The sequence below is a fragment of the Polypterus senegalus genome, chromosome 17 (genome assembly GCF_016835505.1).
Source record: "Polypterus senegalus isolate Bchr_013 chromosome 17, ASM1683550v1, whole genome shotgun sequence".
NCBI lineage: Eukaryota > Metazoa > Chordata > Cladistia > Polypteriformes > Polypteridae > Polypterus > Polypterus senegalus.
In genome coordinates this window covers 31,135,548-31,159,808 of record NC_053170.1, presented here as the reverse complement: position 1 = coordinate 31,159,808, position 24,261 = coordinate 31,135,548, and the positions used below count along the sequence as shown (strand labels likewise).

The window sequence follows — 24,261 nt, the reverse complement described above, 5'->3', positions numbered from 1 at the left end:
TTGATTTCTACCTCCTTCACTCCTAAAAGAACTGGGGGCTTTTATGTATTCAAAGAATGGTGCAATATCTCATCATATACAATTCAAGACTTGAACGTCAGGACACCAGGAAAGCTGAAATTTGTTCTGAAAGCAAATGGTGGCCCTACTCCATATTAGATCTTTGATATCAATATACGGTTAGCCATTTCCTTTTTGCAATCAGTTCCCATATGGCAGTAGTTTTTCTTCCTAATAAGTCTATTTCAGACACTTCAGATATGATGTCTGTGTTGCACTGGGTTGAGATCTGGACTTTGACACAGTTGTTCAAAATGGCAAAGTGTCATCCTCTTAATCAATTCTTTAGGAGATTTGCTGGTATTCCTAGAATCAATGGATGAACCACTTTCAGCTCACAGGCTGGGGACCTAATTTTCAAAACAATATTTTAGAATGGCTAATAATTTGTACAAGTCCATGAGCAGAAATGCAGAGTGTTTAAAGATATTAATATTAAGGAAGGAATAGTTATATTGAACAAACATTTCACTTTAAAAAAATATAGCAATTGATAAATAATGCTGAGGTATTACATGTTTGTCATTCTTTTTTCAATAAATGACATAATTAGATGGCTGTAATCTCAAAATGTGAACCGATTATAATATATATGAAAAAATATATTTTTAATGGCATAACTTGCATACTATGAAGCATAACTGGCATCTAGAACCATAAAAAGGTCAGCACCTGGATGAAAGTCTGTGATCAATCTTCATGGACCCAGAAATAAGCATATTATTTTTTCCATCACTGGTGAGAACATTTGTTACAGAAACATTTTTAATAACACAATAACAATGTAGAATATGCAAGTGCCATGTAACTTCCAGTCCATCCACTGTTTTCAGATTGCACTTTGGTTAAAATCAGCAGAAAGGTTTTCAAAAAACAATTAATCTGGCATTTCACACATGTTAGTAATTAATCAGTTAAAGCAAAAGGCGCCTGGATTCTACCTACTAATGCAGGAATGTTTGACTTTCTTGCGTTTTATAAAAGCTACACAATTTTACAAAATAATAATTTAAATGAGGAATTAGCTTTCAAACGCAGCCTCATTTGAAAGGAGTACTCACAATCCTGAAGCAGAATTTTTATAAATAGCTTTAATGTGCTTTACAAAATGGATGTTAGACATGAAAGTCAGTTTGCTGGCAGTTGTGAGTGGAAGCAATGGTTGAGTAAAAGGGAAACCCCAGGAAAGCGTTTGGCTTTTAAGCAAGATACCTGGAATCTCGGTGACTGTTACAAATTTGGGTTTGGTTTCATATTTCAAGGCTGGCTCAAAGGTAGGCTCTGACATGGAGATATCCAACAGATCAAACCAGTCATCTTCAGTCTTCATTTTGACTTCAGAATACAATGGGGGGTTACCCCGAACTGGACAGGTTATAAATAAGTTATGAATTTCTTTCAGTACTTTTTTTTCTTAAATATGGTTTATTTAAACAATTGTTCTTAAATTCTGTATTTATTTTCCATTAAAGCAAAATAAACTCAAAGAGAAAAAAAAATTGTGTACTATATAATAAAATATATTCCAATATCGTCTATAACATTTTATATGTACAATACCTACCAGCTTCAAACACATTATTCAGGCATCATGATAGTAAATGGGTAAATCTGCTCCTTAAAAAAAAAAAAAATAAACCGAACAGCTAAACCATCCTTAGCTACCAGAGGGCAATTAAACCACAGTTAAATTATATCACACATTCATCCATTTAAAAAAAGAAATTCTTGTTTTTTGTGAGTTAGGCACACTCGCCGCCTAAGCTTATTATAAAATGTCATCTGTTTTCTCATTGTAAGAACTTCCATTGAACTTCAAGAGAAGATTCAACAAATCACTAACAATGACTTGGAAAATTCACTGAAAACAAGAAAACTGCCACCAGTGAAAGAGTAAAAATGGTCAACATGCTCCGAAATTATTTGAGTTGTGTAATATGATGTCAGCTTAAAGTCACATTATGACTCCAATTGCCAGATTTTATTGTCTGGAGGATATCATATTATACAACTAAGAAATGCAGGGGATGAAAGATTGCAGAACACTCACATGTATACTAGCTATCCTCAATAATTTATGACAAAACCAAACCCTAAATCAAACCTGACTGATTTGCTGGGTTTGTAATACTACGCAACTGTTGCCATGGTAATAGGTATGCACCAGGACTGACCATAGCTTGCTAAGGGTATAGCTGAGATATCGCAGAGTGATGCCTTATAATTATATATAAAAAAAAAAATTTAAAAAATCAGAATACATACAATTTATGAAGAATGGTTAAATATAGGGATGCACTGTTTGTGGACAGCTGATGGCAAGTGAAACATTTTTAATAAAACTATTTTACATTTTATTAAAATAATCACTGTCTGAAATGTTTTAATAATACTTAGCCAACAACTGATATACACTCTCAAGAAGTTAAATTTTTAATAAAAAAAAACTGCACCGCAAATAAAATAAACATACAACTTAACTAAACTGACCACACAGATACAAAGTGTTAATAGAAACATTCAAGCTAAAACAGCCAAGTAAGGGGATCATATTATATTTCTTTCCCAGTATGAATAACACTGACTGACCAACAGAACACAAAAATTTATGCTGTATAGTTCTTCCTTTTGTTTCATCAATATTTTTTGTTTGCAGAGAATCTATAAAGAATGATGTGGTTATGACACATTTGCTTCAAACATACATGAAAACTGCAGCTTTAATAGAGGACACTGAGAAAACACTGTCCTTCACAAAAACAAGAATCTGTGCATGCACAAGGTGATTTAATCAAAGAAATTACTTAATTGCTTACACAGCTTTCACTGTATATAGCACAGCAAGAATCTAATAAAAATGCGACAGTTATAAGGGTTATCCTGAAAACCACATGAAGAGTTTTTGTCAGTTTAAACAAAACACACCTCCATCTAGGCTTCGGGAAGCACGCTTGCTGGCAGTCCTCTGGAACTGAGGTGCTGGCCTGTCAATCATCGAGCTGGCCTGTCGAGATTGAGCCTGTGTTCTTCCACTATACCGAAATTTGGAGCCTAAAGCCAGGAATCTTCTTGGAGTGGTGGCTTCAGTAGAAGACAGTCTATAATGTAAAGAGTTCAGATTAGATTTTCCTGTATTAAAAAAAAAACCAAAAGGTATGACGACGACTACAACCGGGGGGTTGAATGTGGTGGGATGATGGAACTAGAAGCACAATAAATTTTGAAAGAATGCTTCCTTTATGAATATTACTAATGAACCCTCTTTTGCATGCAAGTTAAAAGATCTAATACTTCCAATACATGGCAAAAAATATGAAAGAAAAAGTTTCATATGTGTAAAACATTAACTATTAATTTTTACAAAGGTTAGTAGAAATCTGTGCCTAGAAACCGCACATTATTACCGCAGGTACTTTTAATTGGGCTAGTGGAGGATAAACTGTATCAGCCACAGGTATAACTGAACTTAGCTTTAATGAACATTTTGGACTCTTGTTTTGGTTGTAGAGGGGACTAGGCAGTTAATGGGTCTGGAATCCCTACAGATTTTATTTTTTCTCCAGCCGTTTGGAGTTTTTTTTTTTTTTTTTTCTGTCCACCCTGGCCATTGGACCTTACTCTTATTCTATGTTAATTAATGTTAACTCATTTTATTTTCTTACTGTGTCTTTTATTTTTCTATTCTTCATTATGTAAAGCACTTTGAGCTACTTTTTGTATGAAAATGTGCTATATCAATAAATGTTGCTGTTATAGTGCTAAACTGTACTATGTTAAGCATTCAGAATCATCTTAAAAATAACTTGCCTACCGAGTAAATTATTCCTGATGTACAAGGAATAACTAATCAAAACTTCTACTCATCAAGAAATGGAAGTTCTTTAAACTGGGAGCAAAAATAGGGTACATTTTTAAAACGCAAATCGTGATTGTGATATATTTATACACTGCTCAAAAGAATTAAAGGAAAACTTTTTAATCAGAGTATAGCATAAAGTCGATGAAACTTATGGGATATTAATCTGGTCAGTTAAGTAGCAGAGGGGGTTGTTAATCAGTTTCAGCTGCTGTGGTGTTAATGAAATTAACAACAGATGCACTAGAGGGGCAACAATGAGATGACACCCAAAACAGGAATGGTTTAACAGGTGGAGGCCACTGACATTTTTCCCTCCTCATCTTTTCTGACTGTTTCTTCACTAGTTTTGCATTTGGCTACAGTCAGTGTCACTACTGGTCGCATGAGGCGATACCTGGACCCTACAGAGGTTGCACAGGTAGTCCAACTTCTCCAGGATGGCACATCAATACGTGTCATTGCCAGAAGGTTTGCTGTGTCTCCCTGCACAGTCTCAAGGGCATGGAGGAGATTCTAGGAGACAAGCAGTTACTCTAGGAGAGCTGGAGAGAGCCATAGAAGGTCCATAACCCATCAGCAGGACCAGTATCTGCTCCTTTGGGCAAGGAGGAACAGGATGAGCACTGCCAGAGCCCTACAAAATGACCTCCAGCAGGCCACTGGTGTGAATGTCTTGGACCAAACGACCAGAAAGACTTCATGAGGGTGACCCAAGGGCCCCATGTCTTCTAATGGGCCCTGAGCTCACTGCCCAGCAGCATGCAGCTCGATTGGCATTCGCCATAGAATACCAGAATTGGCAGATGCACCACTGGTGCCCTGTGCTTTTTACAGATGAGAGTAGGTTCACCCTGAGCACGTGACAGAAGTGAAATGGTCTGGAGAAGCCATGGAGAATATTATGCTGCCTGTAACATCATTCAGCATGAGCAGTTTGGTGGTGGGTTAATGATTGTCTGGGGAGGCATATCCATGGAGGGTCACACAGACCGCTACAGGCTTGACAAAGGCACCTTGGCTGCCATTAGGTATCAGGATGAAATCCTTGGACCCACTGTCAGACCCTATGCTGGTACAGTGGCTCCTGGTGCACGACAATTCCTGGCCTCATGTGGTGAGAGTATGCAGGCAGTTCCTGGAGGATGAAGGAATTGATACCATTGACTGGCCACCACACTTTCCTGACCTAAATCCAATAGAACACCTCTGGGACATTATGTTTTGGTCCATCCAATGCCACCAGATTGCACCTCAGACTGTCCAGGAGCTCAGTGATGCCCTGGTCCAGATCTGGGAGGAGATCCCCCACAACACCATCTGTCATCTCATTAGAAGCATGCACCGATGTTGTCAGGCATGTATACAAGAACACAGGGGCCATACAAAGTGCTGCGTACAATTTTGAGTTGCTGCAATTCAATTTTGGCAAAATGGACTAGCCTGCCACATAATTTTTTCATTCTGATTTTTGGGGCGTCTTTGAATTCAGGGCTGTGTACGATGTGGCATCCTTTCGTTCCTAACACATTACCCAGTCTATATCAGTATAGATATCCAGGTTGATTTCTTTTTCCCATTGAGATCTGATGTGTTTTCAAAGTGTTCCTTTAATTTTTTTGAGCAGTTTATTTGCAAGTTTCCTTCTTAGTGTGAATGGCTTTTCTTTACTACTGAATTAAAATTTAATAGACGTATATACTGTATTGTGTTTTCTTAATCCTTCCTCTTTATTCTTTAGCCTTCTTTTTACTTTACCAACAGGCATGAGACTAAACCAGCAATGGAAGAGGCACAATTAAATAAAAGATACATTCTCACAAACATGGGTAATTGACTAGTCAGCCAAAGTAGTGGTGTGGGCGGAAATTCATAAAAACATGTGGGGAACATGCAAACTCCATACAATACTCCATCCAGAAACTGAAGTAAAATCAGAGCTCTGAGGACAATAATGCTAGATTGTGTATTACTGTTACATCCAAAATTATTACATGCATTAAAAATATTTCAGTCATAAATCATGATTAGTAGGCTCTCTCTCATTCCTTTATAAGACGGGGAAATAAAAAAAAAACAGTTGTTTTTACAATTAAACACTTAATTTCTTAGAAATACAATTTATAATAAAATGGAATTAATTTGTATTTCAAATACATTTTTACAATGTAATTAAAATTAGTTACACAGCTAATTGGAAAATCCACTTAAAAGTGGTGAGAAAAATAAAACTATTAAAAATTCAAAGTTAACTGAAATACATAAAGTTTAGTTTTCCTAATTCTACTGTTACTATAATAATACAAAAAAAAATAGGAGAAATTTAAAGAAATGCTCCAACTAAAGTTTTTTTTTCATTTTTAAAATTTTATTTACTCCTTTTTTTAGTGGTGGCAAAAAATGAATGTTGAATGTTTTCATGAACAATGCAGATGCAGTTTATGATACAATGGGCTTCAAATTGAACCCTACTTCAACAGCAAAATATAAAAATGCCCATGAAAGAAACCCCAAGTTACTCACGTTTCATAAAACAAGTCAGTTATCCAGCTATATGCTCAGATGTTTTCAAAAAGCATTCACATTTTCCTAATATTGTTAAATTCATACTTCCAAGAAAATCAGAGTAGTACACAAGGAGGAAGCTTTTGAACTGAAGACACTTCACCAATGAATGAGGAAGAGATACTGTATACTGTATATTTCTGTATACATAGTATATAGCATGTGTGTTAAAATTTGCTTTTTGAGCTATGCTTTTTTATTTTGATGTTTATTTTAAAACTAGTATATGTGAAAATGTTCAAAGCTGAACTAAACTAAATACTATAATCCTGTACCTTTAAAAAACCCTGAGACGGCATTCAATATTCTAAAGTGCTATATAAAATGAAAGATTACAAATTAAGTGTTAGATTCAATAAAAAAAAATCACTATTAACTAATTACAGACGCTACATAAAACTACAAAAAATTCTTTAGCAGAGCTAAAAAATACTAAAGTTACTATGTTGCAAAGACAATAATTGCTTTCATTTTAATTTAGCAAGATAAGGAATTTCAAAAGTAAGCAAAATACAAAGGTGGACCAGAAACTAACAGAAGCAAAATTGGACATCACCTGAAAAAAGTATGATGTTCCACACAGACTTTCCACAGCTTCTTGGAGGCCCTGTAGTTTGGAAGTTTGAATCCTATCGTACTTTCATATTGTTCTTGCTGGAATTGAAGGAACATAGATGGTTGTGATACAGATAAACTCCAGGACAAGGAACTATATAAACAAGAACTCCTATAACCATTCAGATCATTTTAAAAACCATTTTTAAACTGTCAATAGATATTAGGAAGATTGGTAATTATCTTGAAACAGCCTAAAAAACTGCATTTACTGTAAGAATTATTACACTCTTTAGTTAATAGTATAATTTATAACAAAAATAGTTGGCAAAAACTGTTATTGATCAGTTAGTTAATTATGTCATTAATATGACAGCAGAGAAAAAAATGCATCCGAATTCATGGCAGAAGTGAGAGCTACAGTGGTTGAGGTTCATGTACAGTGGTGTGAAAAACTATTTGCCCCCTTCCTGATTTCTTATTCTTTTGCATGTTTGTCACACACAATGTTTCTGATCATCAAACACATTTAACCATTAGTCAAATATAACACAAGTAAACACAAAATGCAGTTTTTAAATGATGGTTTTTATTATTTAGGGAGAAAAAAAATCCAAACCTACATGGCCCTGTGTGAAAAAATAATTGCCCCCTGAACCTAATAACTGGTTGGGCCACCCTTAGCAGCAATAACTGCAATCAAGCGTTTGCGATAACTTGCAATGAGTCTTTTACAGCGCTCTGGAGGAATTTTGGCCCACTCATCTTTGCAGAATTGTTGTAATTCAGCTTTATTTGGGGGTTTTCTAGCATGAACCACCTTTTTAAGGTCATGCCATAGCATCTCAATTGGATTCAGGTCAGGACTTTGACTAGGCCACTCCAAAGTCTTCATTTTGTTTTTCTTCAGCCATTCAGAGGTGGATTTGCTGGTGTGTTTTGGGTGATTGTCCCGTTGTAGCACCCAAGATCGCTTCAGCTTGAGTTGACGAACAGATGGCCGGACATTCTCCTTCAGGATTTTTGGTAGACAGTAGAATTCATGGTTCCATCTATCACAGCAAGCCTTCCAGGTCCTGAAGCAGCAAAACAACCCCAGACCATCACACTACCACCACCATATTTTACTGTTGGTATGATGTTCTTTTCTGAAATGCTGTGTTCCTTTTACGCCAGATGTAACGGGACATTTGCCTTCCAAAAAGTTCAACTTTTGTCTCATCAGTCCACAAGGTATTTTCCAAAAAGTCTTGGCAATCATTGAGATGTTTCTTAGCAAAATTGAGACGAGCCCTAATGTTCTTTTTGCTTAACAGAGGTTTGCGTCTTGGAAATCTGCCATGCAGGCCGTTTTTGCCCAGTCTCTTTCTTATGATGGAGTCGTGAACACTGACCTTAATTGAGGCAAGTGAGGCCTGCAGTTCTTTAGATGTTGTCCTGGGGTCTTTTGTGACCTCTCGGATGAGTCGTCTCTGCGCTCTTGGGGTAATTTTGGTCGGCTGGCCACTCCTGGGAAGGTTCACCACTGTTCCATGTTTTTGCCATTTGTGGATAATGGCTCTCACTGTGGTTCGCTGGAGTCCCAAAGCTTTAGAAATGGCTATATAACCTTTACCAGACTGATAGATCTCAATTACTTCTGTTCTCATTTGTTTCTGAATTTCTTTGGATCTTGGCATGATGTCTAGCTTTTGAGGTGCTTTTGGTCTACTTCTCTGTGTCAGGCAGCTCCTATTTAAGTGATTTCTTGATTGAAACAGGTGTGGCAGTAATCAGGCCTGGGGGTGGCTACGGAAATTGAACTCAGGTGTGATACACCACAGTTAGGTTATTTTTTAACAAGGGGGCAATTACTTTTTCACACAGGGCCATGTAGGTTTGGATTTTTTTCTCCCTAAATAATAAAAACCATCATTTAAAAACTGCATTTTGTGTTTATTTGTGTTATATTTGACTAATGGTTAAATGTGTTTGATGATCAGAAACATTTTGTGTGACAAACATGCAAAAGAATAAGAAATCAGGAAGGGGGCAAATAGTTTTTCACACCACTGTACAATCAATTTACACTTCTATCTTATAAAACAGTCTGCTGCAAGATGAACAAAGCCAGACTTCTGTGAAATATGAATGCAACTGTGATGCACATGCACCCTAAGAGAAAACAAGCATGAATAATGCCAGAGTACAAAGCAGATTCGGCATAGCAACATAATGTTTGTAGTGGTAAAATTAAAAACAAATGGTAAAAGAGTTTACACAGTCTCTGAAACAATAAAATTACATCCCAACAATGGCAAACAAATGTTAATTAGCAATCCACACCAGACTGTATATTCATAAAATATACTAGAGAAAAAGTATATGCAACTGAATCACCATGTGGACATTTTTATTGCATTAAAATATTACACAAATACCATAAGTACCATGTTTAAAAATGCATCATGGCAGTCCCTGAAAAATTTTCTAAACTATGAGCACTGGCTAACATTACACGTCCACCTCGCTATCAGTGGATTAGTGTTATGACAGGTCTGTGGGATGCATGCAGGTTAGCATTTCACTGAACTTTAAATACAACAATAAATTTAAATTTGTACTTGAATGATGTTTCTGACAGTTTATACCCAGAATCTATGATGTTAACATTTTATGCAAATCAATACCACCACCTTGTATTTTTCATTTTCTAAGGTTCCCAAAACTGAAGTTTGCCACTTAACACCAGATTGCACATGTAGGCAATCTGAGTGAATGGAGAATAGGATAATTAGTAGCACTATAGTGTAAGTAACTAAAACAGAGCCACTTCACTCTCTTACTGTATTCTCCTTATGAGACTCGGCATCAAAATCAATCAGGAAGAAAAAAGTGTACGATGAACAAGTCCTTTATCAACTGGTAAGGAGAGAAGTCCTCACATACTTTTTAGGAAGTTGTACTGATAAAGAAAAATCCCTTACAAGAAGATCAAGAAAGAAATCCCTTACAAGAAGATTAACAAGGCTAGATCCCTCATATTTGGTAGGCAAGTACAGTATTATCGCCACGGCTGTTTTTTGCAACAGGCAACATTAACTTCTAAGAAGAAAACTAGCCTTATACAATTATTTGAATAAGCTAACATTTTCTGCATTACAATTTGAAGTGTTTGTAATACAATTTTACCTCCACAGTACATTGTCAGCACCGTTTTGTTAATTTTGTGTAATTTTCTTTTTTTATTATTAATTATTTCTCAACCTTTCAAACAAGAACAATGCAGAAAGGTCCTTTGCTATATATGCTTTTTTAATCATTTAACAATTTTTAAATATTGTGGAAAAAAAGCCTCTTAAATTCTGGTTAACCTTCAAATTTCCAAACAGAAAATTATTCAAAATACCAATATCAAATTAATTAAATATTCTCAGAAAAAGATACTGCTAAGACAACACACCTCAGAAGGACGAATCTTAATGAAGAAACTACTGCGTTTGTATGAGATCTTGAGAACCTTGGGCCATGGAAAGCGGTTAATCCTCAGCTTGTCCTTATAAACAAGGAGGCCACTGGAACAAACACCAAGCATTATATCCACACCCTCTAAATCCTAGAAACAGAAGGCATATATAAATTAGGTTTGGAAAACACTTGCAAAAACAAACCAACATATTCAAATCTGCTTAATCCAAGCATGCACACACCCCCACTAAAACTTTACAGGAGCCAATTTACCTTTCACACATGTCCAAGAATTGTACAAGGAAAACCCAACAGACATTGACAAAATTTGTAAAAATGCAAACCAACCCATCATGCTACCCAAAACATTATTCTATATTAAATTTAAAATACATTTTTAATTACGAACCAGAATTAGTTGATTAAATAAGTCTAAATTGCACTCAGTAACAGTAAAATGCTCAGATATAGATTGGATAAATACAGTAAAGTGCGACAGGCTTAAAAAACATATCCATAAGCCCTATATCTGTCACAATCAGTCCAAAGCTATTTTCTCCACAGAAGAAAGAGACAGATAAAATGTTCCTGGATGGCTGGCAGGAAGCCTGGCAAACTCCTCCAGGCTGACAGATGGCAGCACGCAGATCCCAGGGTTAGAAGAGTACCCTTCTCCCTATCCCAGAGAAAATGTAAACTGGAAGGTGATTTCAAGGTAGAGGTCTGTGCAGTACTGAATTTCCAATCCTGCTCCTTGCCACTAAACAAAATTCCATCTTGTTTCATGTCACTCTTGACCGCATTCTCATTTTACCCTGTTAAATGCACTTAATTTTGGCACATTACGGCCATTTATTTTTTCACAATATAAATCAGGGTAGATCTATTTCTGTCATTTTCAAAAAAAAAACTTGACAGGGAATTAGTCTTCATCAGACTGTGTAAACAAACAATAGATCTACTAATTTCAGCTATTCCAAGTACAGTAATCCCTCCTCGATCGCGGGGTTGCGTTCCAGAACCCCCCGCGATAGATGAAAATCCACGAAGTAGAAACCATATGTTTGTATGGTTATTTTTATATATTTTAAGCCCTTATACACTCTCCCACATTGTTAACATTATTAGAGCCCTCTAGACATGAAATAACACCCTTTTGTCAAAAGTTTAAACTGTGCTCCATGACAAGACAGAGATGACAGTTCTTTCTCACAATTAAAAGAATGCAAACATATCTTCTCTTCAAAGAATGCGTGTCAGGAGCAGAGAATGTCAGAGAGAAAGTATTTATGGTAGTTTCAAATATAGCCTCAGCCGAATGATGTGAATTTGTCTGCACTGGTCTTTTTGCTAATCTAGTTTTGGGTAAAGTATTGCTTAAATTTTTAATTCGTTGTCTCCGTTTTTCCTCATGTAGCTTCAGTGGTTGTGACACCTGACAAAAGTGCTCGACCTGTGAGTGCTCCAGTCATTTCACATCCGCCTGCTGTTGTAGGCAGCCATACAGGTCTGGTTGCTGATACACGGGATCAGCATGTCATTACTGCAGCAGTCAGTCATGTGCCAGAAGAAGAAAGAAGAGTAGACGTTAAGGCAGAGGCAAAACCAGTGGAAACTTTCCAGAAGGAAGTGGCAAAAGAAGGCAAGGTACTGTGTCAAATATATTAAGGTATTTTTTTCTTAATGTTAATAGTTACATTTATTCTGATGACGGGTTTCTTTTTCAAAGAAATCAAATCCTGTTTCTAAACCTAAAGTAGAATTAATCAATTTAGATAAGTGTTTTAAACTTGTACTTGGAGATTGTTGAAGACCACTATAGTATTGTTCATAATTCTTGACCAGCTTGTTTCCTGTTTTGTCCATTCATCTTTGTTGTGACATGATTTAGAAATGTCATTTCTAAATGTGTCATATCTAGATTGCTGCTCGTGGTATGCTGTTGTGGTCTAATGTGTACAAATATATATACAGTAATCCCTCCTCGATCGCGGGGGTTGCGTTCCAGAACCCCCCGCGATAGATGAAAATCCGCGAAGTAGAAACCAAATGTTTGTTCGGTTATTTTTATATATTTTAAGCCCTTATAAACTCTCCTACACTGTTAACATTATTAGAGCCCTCTAGACATGAAATAACACCCTTTAGTCAAAAGTTTAAACTGTGCTCCATGACAAGACAGAGATGACAGTTCTTTCTCACAATTAAAAGAATGCAAACATATGTTCTCTTCAAAGAATGCGTGTCAGGAGCAGAGAATGTCAGAGAGAAAGAGAGAGAGCGAGAGAAAAGCAAACAATCAAAAAATCAATACGTGCTTTTGGGCTTTTAAGTATGCCGAAGCACCGTGATAAAGCGGCATTTTGTAGAGGAGCGTCCGTATCCTCTAGGCAAACAGCCTCTGTGCAAACAGCCCCTCTGCTCACACCCCCTCCGTCAGGCGCAGAGAATGTCAGAGAGTGAGAGAGACAGAGAAAAGCAAACAATCAAGCACCACGCGGGAAGCATATCGTATATCATTGAGGAGTTTTAGTTAATATATAATACATGCTCTGATTGGGTAGCTTCTAAGCCATCCGCCAATAGCGTCCCTTGTATGAAATCAACTGGGCAAACAAGCATGTACCATAAATTAAAAGCCACATTGTCCGCAGAAATCCTCGAACCAGCGAAAAATCTGTGATATATATTTAGATATGCTTACATTTAAAATCCACGATAGAGTGAAGCCGCGAAAGTCGAAGCGCGATATAGCGAGGGATTACTGTATAATATGTATATGTTTTCAGCCTCTATGCAGCACAACTTGGTAATGTGTGTGAAGCATGAGGTATGTTTTAAAAAACACACCACCACCACATGACAATTTCATTCATTTCACTGCAGCAAGGGAGACTGGGCAGTGTGCTACGTTGTCTCATGAGGTTTCAGAATCTTCCATTTTTACAACCAATGAGCATTCTAATATGGTTTTAATGTATGTAGCAGTTTAAATGTTTACCTCATTTTTGTGCTTTTCATTTGTTGCCCTTATGGAAAAAAATGTATTGCCAGTGTTGCAATGGGATCTACAGGATTTCTGCCACAATGCTGACCCCAACTTTAAGGCATGAACTTTTTTTATTTAAAAGAACACCCCTGATGCTGGGCCAAGAGTGGCTTAAAGGCCCCCACTAAACAGAGACTTACTGGTGAAAGAAAGAGATGCCAGGTTCAACAGGCATACCCACAGAGCAAAATCAAAAAGATTTGTGGTTTTTAAAAATTTCTCTGAGAGAAAATGCACCATATATACCCTCACTTCCAAATACTCAATAGATAATCAGAGATAATCCAAGATAATTGATTAACTAAAATACTGAAAAATATTACACTATAAAAATGTTACCTTAGCCTGATGAAGATCCACACCATACATGGAGAGCTTTTTTGCATTTTCCAGAAACTGCATATCTGCCTGGGCAGGTGTCATTGATCTGAAAAGAAGGACGTATAGGTTAGCTTGCTCACTATTGTAAGCAATATTTTTTTAAATATGGCCATCATTCATAACAATCTTTTGGAAAAAGGCTAACAAATTCTAAGTTAAAATCTATTAGAAACCTGTTATACCTTGTTTATTTCAGGCTATTTTTTCCCCCAAAACATAGTAAGTATAACCCCTCCATTAAAACTTGAGGCACACCAGAAAGGCTAAATGTAGCTACATTACAAAGGTGGTTGTAGACCAGTTTAGAAATCAAATATGTATGTGAATGCCATCCTCCCTAAGAAAAACAAAATTAATCATGCAGCGCACAACTAAATAATTATCTTTAATCCTTAAACAATGAAATATATGGCTCATACTGAAAAACAACATCAACTGGTTGAAGCCGATAAATTAAAAAAATGTTATTTCAGTTTTATCATCTGATACTTTCTGCAAGTGACATGATCTGGTGTTATATTTATAATCTGAGGTGATGTGTACAGCGTAAAAGAACATAACTGTTACTTGTGGCGTTCCAATGACATAGTTCTCAAGCCTCAGAAACTGTGGTCTGCCTGACAGATCTATACAGTTATCCCTCGCTATTTCGCGCTTCGACTTTCGCGGCTCCACTCTATCGCGGATTTTATATGTAAGCATATCTAAATATATAACGTGGATTTTTCGCTGCTTCGCGGGTTCTGCAGACAATGGGTCTTTTTACTTCCTGTACATGCTTCCTCAGTTGGTTTGCCCAGATGATTTCATACAAGAGACGCTATTGGCGGATGGCTGAGAAGCTAACAAATCAGAGCACGGAGTTAAGTTCCTGTGTGCTGAATGGCTCAGCGACGGAGTGCTGAATTCGATTTTGTGGCGTTAACCAGGAAGTCTCGCCTCGCTCATTCAGCATCAACGTGTTTCGCTGTGTACAGAGTTAACTTTTGTGCTCTTTTGTGTTTATCTTTGTGCATAGTCAAGCCCTTCATTGTGGCTCCAAAACGATCTGCTCCTGCTTCAGGGGCCGTGCCCAAGCACCAACAGAAGATGTTAACGATTGCCGAAAAGGTAAACATTTTGGATATGTTGAAGGAAGGGAAAAGCTACACCACTGTAAGACGCCATTACGGCATCAATGAGGCTATGATTCTTTTTATTTAAAAAGTAGGAAAGGAATGTAAGATCCATGGCCTCAGTGTCCTTTTAACCAGGGTGCAAAACGAGTTGTAAGTGGATGTAATAAGGCAGTAGTCTGGATGGAATCTGCTTTAGGGATTTGGATTGAAGAACAACAACGGCGGTGCTACACAGTCGCCTGAACAGGCTCCTTTAGAAGAGCTGTAATGCTCTCCTTTGTTGTGCAGTAAAACTAAACTCATCGTTATCGGACAAGTCATCATGTCATTGTTGGTGAGTAACCATTATTAATTTTCTACTTACAGTACTAAGTACATATACGTACGTTTAGTGTCACTGTACACACATTTACTGTATATACAATTTTTCTTGCATTGTACGTATTTATTGCTGGTGGCCTGTCTATCGTAATGGCTGTAACATATGTGATATCGGAGACACTAGATATCTAAAATAATATTTAGGTTTTACTGTATATAAACTGTGTTTACATACATAATTTCTATGAATCTTACCTAATAACTAAGAGAATACAAAGGGTTTATGCTGTATAACTGTGTGGGGAATATTTATAAACAGTTTGGGAGAGTTTATAAGGGTTTAAAATATATAAAAATAACCATACAAACATATGGTTTCTACTTCGCGGATTTTCACCTACCGCAGGGGGGTTTGGAACGCAACCCCCGCGATTGAGGAGGGATTACTGTAGTCCATTATTTCTCCAAAGGAAACAGAATGGTCTTAAATATTGGTGCTTGAATGTCTAATGGGGAATTCACAAAAATTATGTTGTGATGCTCAAAGTTACTGCTCCCCACACTTCACATTAATACATCCATGTAGTATATAAACTACTGACACTTATGTGTATCCACTTCAAACACTGCTTTGAATATACATTTGCACCTGCAGGCTTTAAAGGACAACTATAGACAACTGACAAAAAACACAGAAAGAAATACTGCACTTAAATGAACATCAAAACAAATTAAAATAGTAAGCATCTAATAATGATAACATGACAGTCAAATTTCACATTATTCCTAGTATTCACCTGTTTCAATTTAAATAAAAAAAACCAACTTTATTGTAAAATTGTGTTTTGCACTGACCATCAACAAAAGCAAAGTCACTAGGAAAAGCAGAAAAGAATGCATGCAATCTTAAAATGGGGGGAATGTTTCATTCATGGACAATAGCTAGTTGAAAAATATTATGTAACCATAGAAACATAGTAAGAATAATATTAATAGCAACAAAAATAATACAAGTAATTTGGTTGTTGACACCTAAGACCTCTGAAGTAGGAAAAACAAACATTTAAAAGATAAACCATTAAAAGAAATGTACTTTTAGTCATCTCTCGTACACCGACTCAAGCTAAGGGGGGATTGTCCATTTCAGTCTGCTGCACCAAGGCTCTGGAATGATCTTTCTCTAGAACTGTGCACAGCTGAGTCAGTTGATGCCTTTAGTAAGCAACTTAAGACATTTTTGTTTAAGGAGGCGTTTGAACATAGCTGAGTAGTCTCTGCTTGCACTTTTAGTTTATTGTTAGTTTTGTTCTTGTTATTCTACTTTGCTTCTCTTTATTGTTGTTGCTACATTTGGTTTGTACTTTATGCGTTTTATGGTTGTACAGAGCTTTGTGATGTTTTGTCTGTGAAAGGCCCTTTATAAATAAATTTTACTTGCGTACATATCCAACTTGGGCGGCACGGTGGCGCAGTGGTAGCACTGCTGCCTCGTAGTTAGGAGACCCGAGTTCACTTCCTGGGTCCAACCTGCGTGGAGTTTGCATGTTCTTCCCATGTCTGCGTGGGTTTCCTCCGGGCGCTCCGGTTTCCTCCCACAGTCCAAAGACATGCCAGTTAGGTGGATTGGCGATTCTGAATTGGCCCTAGTGTGTGCTTGGTGTGTGTGTCCTGCAGTGGGTTGGCACCCTGTCCAGGATTGGTTCCTGCCTTGTGCCCTGTGTTGGCTGGGATTGGCTCCAGCAGACCCCCCGTAACCCTGAGTTTGGATTCAGCGGGTTGGAAAATGGATGGATGGACATATCCAACTTTCTAGATTTTGTCACTTGCTCAGCTGCTTTCTCTACCTTTTACTTTGGGACATAGAACATAATTTTTAAACAACAAGTGGGGACATCGCCACAAACAAATGTTTGAAAAGCACTACAGGAGTAATATTTACTAAAGGTTGCTCTGCTTTACTAATGCTGCTTGGTGAATGTGTTACAATGTCAGAAGCTGTTGAAGCCTCAAAATTAACATTGTTTTTAATAATGAACATTTTTTAAACTACTGTTAATATTTACAGCAGACTGCACTATTGGTGGTCTTTAGGCATTTTGTTGATTTTTGAGTGGCCAAAAATCACCAAGACTTTTGAACAAATTAATTTCTTCAAGAAAAGTTATCTTTATATAGTTTAACTTTCTAAAAAAATAAATTCTGAATGTAATTCCTTACCTGTCTCCACCACCTGTGGTATCAAGAACATGCATTAAGATTTAATATTTTTTAAAGTACTGTATTAAACATGAAATTTAAAAAAGTAATTTAATTTCAATATGTGACAACGTTAACCTTTAGGAATGCATTCAAAGTTCAATTTTGCCATTATATTGTTGATTAGTATTTATTTTGCCGTGCCTGTCTCTCTTATGCCACTTCTAGGGAAGGATTACTATTATTACTATCATCACAATCATTGCTGTGATTGCAATTTTATTTTTTAATTAAGTAATAAAAATACACGTTTCAAGCCAAGAACTTCCATCAATCTTGTTATTATAAATTGTGAATTTCCAAAAAATTTAAAATGGAAGAACTTCAAACCAGCCTAGAGGTATTCAGAACTGCCACTCTGTAGTATATGGAAGACCAGGCTGCTCAAATCAGCCAGAATTTTAAATACTTTGCTTAAATAAAAGAATTACTAATTGTCCTCTGTTGCTATTTTAATACCAGTGACAAACCTGAGCAACAAATATTGCCAATGGTTGCCAATATTTATGACAAATTGGTGCCCATGGAGGTAATACAGTACTGACTACTTGATAAGCACAGATTTTTAAAGGGGATCATCTTCCTCCAACCTGAAATATGCAGGCCCTTTTCTAATGTGATTGTACTACTTTCACCAGCAGATGGCACTTTGGAAAACAAGAAACATGAATGCATGCAAACAAAACTACATCACGTTTGGAAGCATGTGCACAAAGTAAATGCAGAATTTGTATAATGGGACACAAACGTTTTTCAATGTTTGGTATTTGCCAAGAACAACACCACAGTGATATGCAAAGATCTTTTTGGTGGGCAGTGAAGCAAAAGTAGAGCACTGAACATGTATTTCATTTGCAACACTATTTTAATATAATTAAGGCAGTTTCTACAGTTGCTTGTGTTTGTAGTGTCTCATCACACAAGGGGCAAACGGAGCTTTGAATCATTGGCCCCTCTTATTTTAATAAAATGTCATTAGCCATCATATATATATATATAGCACCAAACCTCAAACTAAGAAAATATTATTTTATTCCTAGAAAAAGAGTATATTCTGCACACTTCCATTATGGACCGACTTACCTACTAGCATGATTGCTAAACTGGGCTGCAAATGAGACAAGTAAAAGCATACACATGCCTGATTGGTCTCAAAGCTCTCTGCTTCACCTTGTGGATGGAAAAGATTTTGCAATGCAAGCCAAGAGAAAATTATTTGTGGCCAAAGAAAAAAGCCAGCCTGACTTCAGTACACAGCTTATTAATTATTGTATGTATTCCACCAAAAAACATCAATAAAGCTAACATCATGTAGTCTGTCTACAATGCATGATCACATAGAAGATTGGTAATTTTCTGAATCTCAGTAAATCCCTCCTTAAATTTTTGCTATAAAGGAATGCCACACATGGGTCAATGCAGATCGTAGTTCAGATCAACTGCACATGAAAACGGTAACTTGTGACTTACTAGGCACCACATCCTGCAAAAAATTATCTCACTTGCACTCACTTTTTTGTCTGAAAAACAGTTTCACCCATCTGTTTTTACCAAAAGGGAAATGGAACTTGATATTTGACTTTTGGCATCTAAACTCGACTAGAATTAACCTTTCAATCAGTATTATAGATGGAAAAAGCAATGCAATAATTTAACTTGCCTGTAATTGCGATGAAGCTCCATTACTTTTTCTTCCAGCTCCTTGGACTGAGAAGGAGCCAACTTAATATCAGTGACGTAGCTTGTGCCATGGAGGTCCGGGTCATACTCGCCCAGCTCAGATTGCACTGTGTAGGAACCAAGCAATGCCAAAGTAACAAAAGAACATGGCAGCCTTCCACTGACAATGTCCTGCCTCAGCTGAAGACAGAGATAATACCTGTGGAAAAAACGAAGAGTATAATTTTACAGTTCATAACAGTCTTAAACATAAAAGTCATACATATTAAATACCAAAACTGGGCAGCAAAAGAACAAACAAAATCAAAGTTTTTATTATGAGACTTTGCCCACTGTAAAAATGAGTGTGTTTAAGCTTATACATGATGGTCAAATATAAACTGGATATAAACCTGTACAATTTACATGTTAGGTTTTAAGTATGCATAAAAATGACTCTGAATTTACTGAAAATGAAAAAGTGCATGCCTGTTGCCACCATTATGAATTCTACTGCTAAAATTAGAGAATTTTTCAGTATCGAAAGACACAGTTTTGAAAGAAGCAAAACAGTTAAAGAGGGCACACCAACATGGGCACTGTAGCTATCCATATGTGAGTAGTTCGATACATCTTTAATAGTGGGGCTCTGAACTAGGGTGTCTAAATCAAAAAGGATGCGTCTACCTCAGGGTTTGATATTGGATATAAACTGGTCACTGCAAATATCTGAACATGACCTATATAATGAGTAGATCATTCAGCATTTTGTCTAACAGGTTAAAAGCAGAAAAGTCAACAAAAAGTTTGGACAGTTTAAGTTTTAATTTGGATATATTCTGTATAATTTTTATGACATATAGATTTGAGTAATTGCTTACACTATATACATAGCAGAAACTTTATTATGCACTTACGACAGCAACAAGAAAAAACATACTTTCAAAACAGTAAAGCTGGAACATACTAACTGTTACTCTGATTAGACACGCAATACACTTACTGGTAATTTTAAAACTATGCATTTAAAATTTATTTAATTTACCTGTTTACTGATGCACAGCAGAAACCTGCAAAAAAACACTTCAACTGACATTTCCCTACAGTTTATGATAAACATCCTTGAAACTTGCCTTGTAATGTCCTCTGTCAGCTGGGCTGGATCCGGAGGGTAGAATTTCACATTAAATGTGAAACTACATGGAATTCCTGTAAAGCAATGACAAGATGTCACAAATAAAAACACAATTACCAATCTTTATGGCACAAGGAGAATGTTGATAAAGCTAACAAATTATAAAGGGAGACCCAAAATATCCAGTATTAGGACAACAGCATGGAAACAAGGTGTAGTTATCTACTATACCGCTAGGTTTCCAATGCCTATAGTCTTGTTATTCAGTTCGCTGAGCGGCACTGGGCTGAGCTGAACAAGTGCATATTTCTGACATTAATTCTACAATCATGCTCATGACTATGGCAATTTTTACTCCGAGCCAAAATCAACAGCATTACACTGAACTGCTGAGGCATAATATCAGTTATCACAACCTTCATTTAGGGTTGCTAGGATCCAAAACCAGCCAAAATGAGTTGCTTTTCCCTTACCTTGAGTCTGTTTTCTAATCTCCTTTGTAAGGTCTAGCCAAGTCTAGCAAATAAAGGGAAAAGAAAAATAATTTTAACTTTAGTATGCACAGCTATGAAAGGCATTTAACATCAATAACACAAGACAAAAAGACATTTTTAAATTAATTTTTTAAGCAAGCGTGAATTTTCTGATGTTGCATCAAGTGTTATCACTGACATGTACATTGTGAGTAAATCATAAATTAAACATGGTTTAAAAAAAAATATCCCTAGGAACCAAGATGAAGAACTGTAAGATGAATTTTCTCTGGTTTCACAGTTTCAGACATTTACGTTACTTCTTTTGATATTCGTATGGATTATGTTTCTTGCCTTAGTAGGTTCTTCTATATTAAGCTTAAGACAAATTATTATAGGTAAATCAATGCCACCTCACAATTTTTTTTTGTCTTGCATGAAATTAATGAGGGTTTTAAGGATGATCACTCATATGTCTAAAATACTGTCTGTAATGACTCTATGGGTATTGCAATCGAAGTGCATTTTGTGTACTGGTATGGGCTTCCCATGCTTACAGCTTGTTACTACATGTGTGCTAGTTCCTCTAAAGCACTCCTGAACTGGATCTTTTTTCAATCAAAACATATGCAGGAATTTATATTTTCTTTAAGCAGATTACAAGCATTACAGGATAAAAAAAATAGAGATACTGCTGATGAGACATAAGGAATTCCCTGCACCTCCTACACGTGTGGCAGCACTGGAAAGCACAGAAGCAAAACAAAAATTGAAATGCCTATTAAAATAAATCTAAAGATTAAGAGTTTTAATAAAAAATGGTTTTGGGTGCCTGAGTTGGAAATCAGGATAAAGAGGAACATAATGTAACCAGAACTTTGAACATACAGTATACAGTATTAATTTCAGTCAAATCGGTAGTTTGTATGTCATGATAGTACTTTCCACAAAACAAAACCATGTCCGTCGTGTGTTTGACACTTATTTTCATTTTCCCGGATACATGCTACTGTGTTTGATGCAGATCACCAAGTGTTTCAAGGTTATCATTCAGTCCAAAACAGCTACCAAACTAGTCAGTGTCAAGTTCAGGGACTTCACATTCCCCCAAGGCAAGTTTAAATTTATAGTCAGATGTGCCATAGTACAAAGAAATTCTTACTTGCATGTCTTGTGAAAACAGTGACAACAATACAATACCAACAAACACACACAAAAAAATATATACATCCACACAACATGTAATACAGTATATAGATATGCACCCGATGACTGCTCGCCTTAATGACTGAGCTACCTTAGACCGAATCAAGCAGCATCCTGTAGTGGATGAATGAATGATTATGTGATGACCTGTATACCACACAAGTTTACAGTGTGTAAACAAACAGTTATGGTAAGATCCTCACAAGCTAGTGTGACTATTTCAGTGCTATTTATGTGCATCATGGCCCCCAAATGCTCTCAAACAAGTTCTATAAGTGGTCCCAAAGAAAAACAAGAGAGTAATAGACATTGAAAGTAAATTAAAATTAATAAAACAACATAAGGAAGAAAAACGTTATTATTATTATTGGACACAAGTTATGTATGCCTCATTCCACAATCTAGACCATCCTCAAGAATATGTGCAAAATATTTTGGAAGTTGTAAAAGGATCTGTTCAGTTGAAAGAAAAAAATATTAACGAAGCAGTGAGAGGGACCCATATTTGATAAGGGAAAATTGCTATATGAAATGAACAGAGAACCAGAAAGAGAGTCACATCCTGCTAAGCACCATACCAGTCTTGGCTAAGGTGCTAAACCTATTTGAAATTTTAAAAGAGTAAGCTGGACCAGAATATGATATGCAGTTTACTACTAGCTCAGGAAGGTCCAAGCATTTTAAATTGCACTATCGGAAAGTGAGTGTTAGGGCTGCAAGTGTCATTGTGAAAGAGGCTAAAAAAATTTGTCAAAAGTTTAAAAATGGAAAAAGCATTAAAATGTATAAAAGAATTAAAAAGAAAGTGAAAATATAAAAATGTTTGTTCAATATTTAATGTGTTGTGGTGTATTATGTTTAAAAGGAAACACTTTTTACTTTGCAAGTTGCACTTTAAGATTTATAAAAATGATTGGTGGTGTCATCCAGGCCTTTTGTACCTGTACATATTGCCAATGGATTTTGTGCAGTACAGTAACGTCAACCTCAGTTGCCTTTGCATGCAAGAAAATTACAGCTTCATTAAGGGTAAGAACAGATTTAATAATAAAAGTACTCTCTCTTTATCAAAATATACTACTGTAATAATACAGTGCATCCGGAAAGTATTCACAGCGCATCACTTATTTCACATTTTGTTATGCTACAGCCTTATTCCAAAATGGATTAAATTCATTTTTTTCCTCAGAATTCTACACACAACACCCAATAATGACAACGTGAAAAAGGTTTACTTGAGGTTTTTGCAAATTTATTAAAAATAAAAAAATTGAGAAAGCACATGTGCATACTAGATACTCGCCTATTAGTCGACCTCGCAGATAAGTCGAGTGTATTATTTAAGCCAAAAATTATGAAATTTGTTATGACCCGTGTATAAGTCGAGGGTAAAGCTTGACAGCCTATCAAATTCTTTGAATTTCATAATTATACCCAATGTACCTGGGCCCAGACTTTCAACATTTTAATTTTTGAAGAATTTTAGTAAGCCAAAATTAAAACTCCAAAAACATTTTTATTCATTTACTTACAGTTAGAATATTTCAATTAAATTCGTATTCAAATCCCTCGCATATAATAAAGTGGCCCTAAGTGTCTTCTTCAAATCCTTCAAAGTCTGACTCTTGTTGGGATCAGAGCTTAAAATAGCAGCCCGACATCCCAATTATACTGAATGTGGGTGGAGTTGTCAGGTTTTGCGGGGTGGAGTTTTGGGATTGAGTGTTTGTTGACGGCATGGTGGGGCTCTTGTGTTTTTGGTCTCTGTTAAGCGAAAACAGGCACCTTAAAAAGAGATAATAAAGTCAACCACTGAGCAGTCAAGCCTTGTGTGTCACTCCCTGCTGTAAATTAGGAGAAGGAAACTCAGGGACAGGGTTTTAACCCAGAGCACATTGCTCTGGTCCTGGAGCTTCACACCACTGGACACGAAGAAGGAGAAGCTCCCCTGCGTTACCCCGACCACGGTCCGGAGACAGGCAGGAAAGGTAACACTGGGGGCTCGTCCGGGATTATTCCTGCCAGCACTAGTGAGTGACACGAAGTTTGTAAAACTGAAAGAAAATTGCTGCATTCTCTCGGTGGAGTGTGTAACTAAGAAACTGTGAATGGCAACAAAACTAGGGGTAGACGCTGACCTGGAAGCAAAGTTTTCCAAAGCCACCGCAATTAGCACCAAC

The 24,261-nt window shown here is 36.5% G+C and overlaps 1 protein-coding gene across 15 annotated transcripts in view; it reads right to left on the bottom strand.

Annotated features, from left to right (window-relative positions):
- epb41a (erythrocyte membrane protein band 4.1a) overlaps positions 1 to 24,261 on the bottom strand; it is a 234,654-nt gene that overhangs the window by 79,948 nt on the left and 130,445 nt on the right. For 14 of the 15 annotated variants that reach the window (XR_005631025.1, XM_039739690.1, XM_039739692.1 and 11 more), the window contains 8 exons: positions 20,876 to 20,918; positions 20,401 to 20,476; positions 19,269 to 19,487; positions 13,872 to 13,959; positions 10,479 to 10,631; positions 7,038 to 7,135; positions 2,986 to 3,158; positions 1,273 to 1,425 (listed from right to left, as the gene is read on the bottom strand). Coding sequence is in view for 14 of the 15 variants with exons in the window: in XM_039739690.1 (XP_039595624.1) it covers positions 1,273 to 1,425; positions 2,986 to 3,158; positions 7,038 to 7,135; positions 10,479 to 10,631; positions 13,872 to 13,959; positions 19,269 to 19,487; positions 20,401 to 20,476; positions 20,876 to 20,918 (1,003 nt within the window). In the remaining variant the exon portion in view is untranslated. The remainder of the gene's footprint in view (positions 1 to 1,272; positions 1,426 to 2,985; positions 3,159 to 7,037; positions 7,136 to 10,478; positions 10,632 to 13,871; positions 13,960 to 19,268; positions 19,488 to 20,400; positions 20,477 to 20,875; positions 20,919 to 24,261) is intronic. The other variant, XM_039739701.1, reaches the window with a different exon arrangement.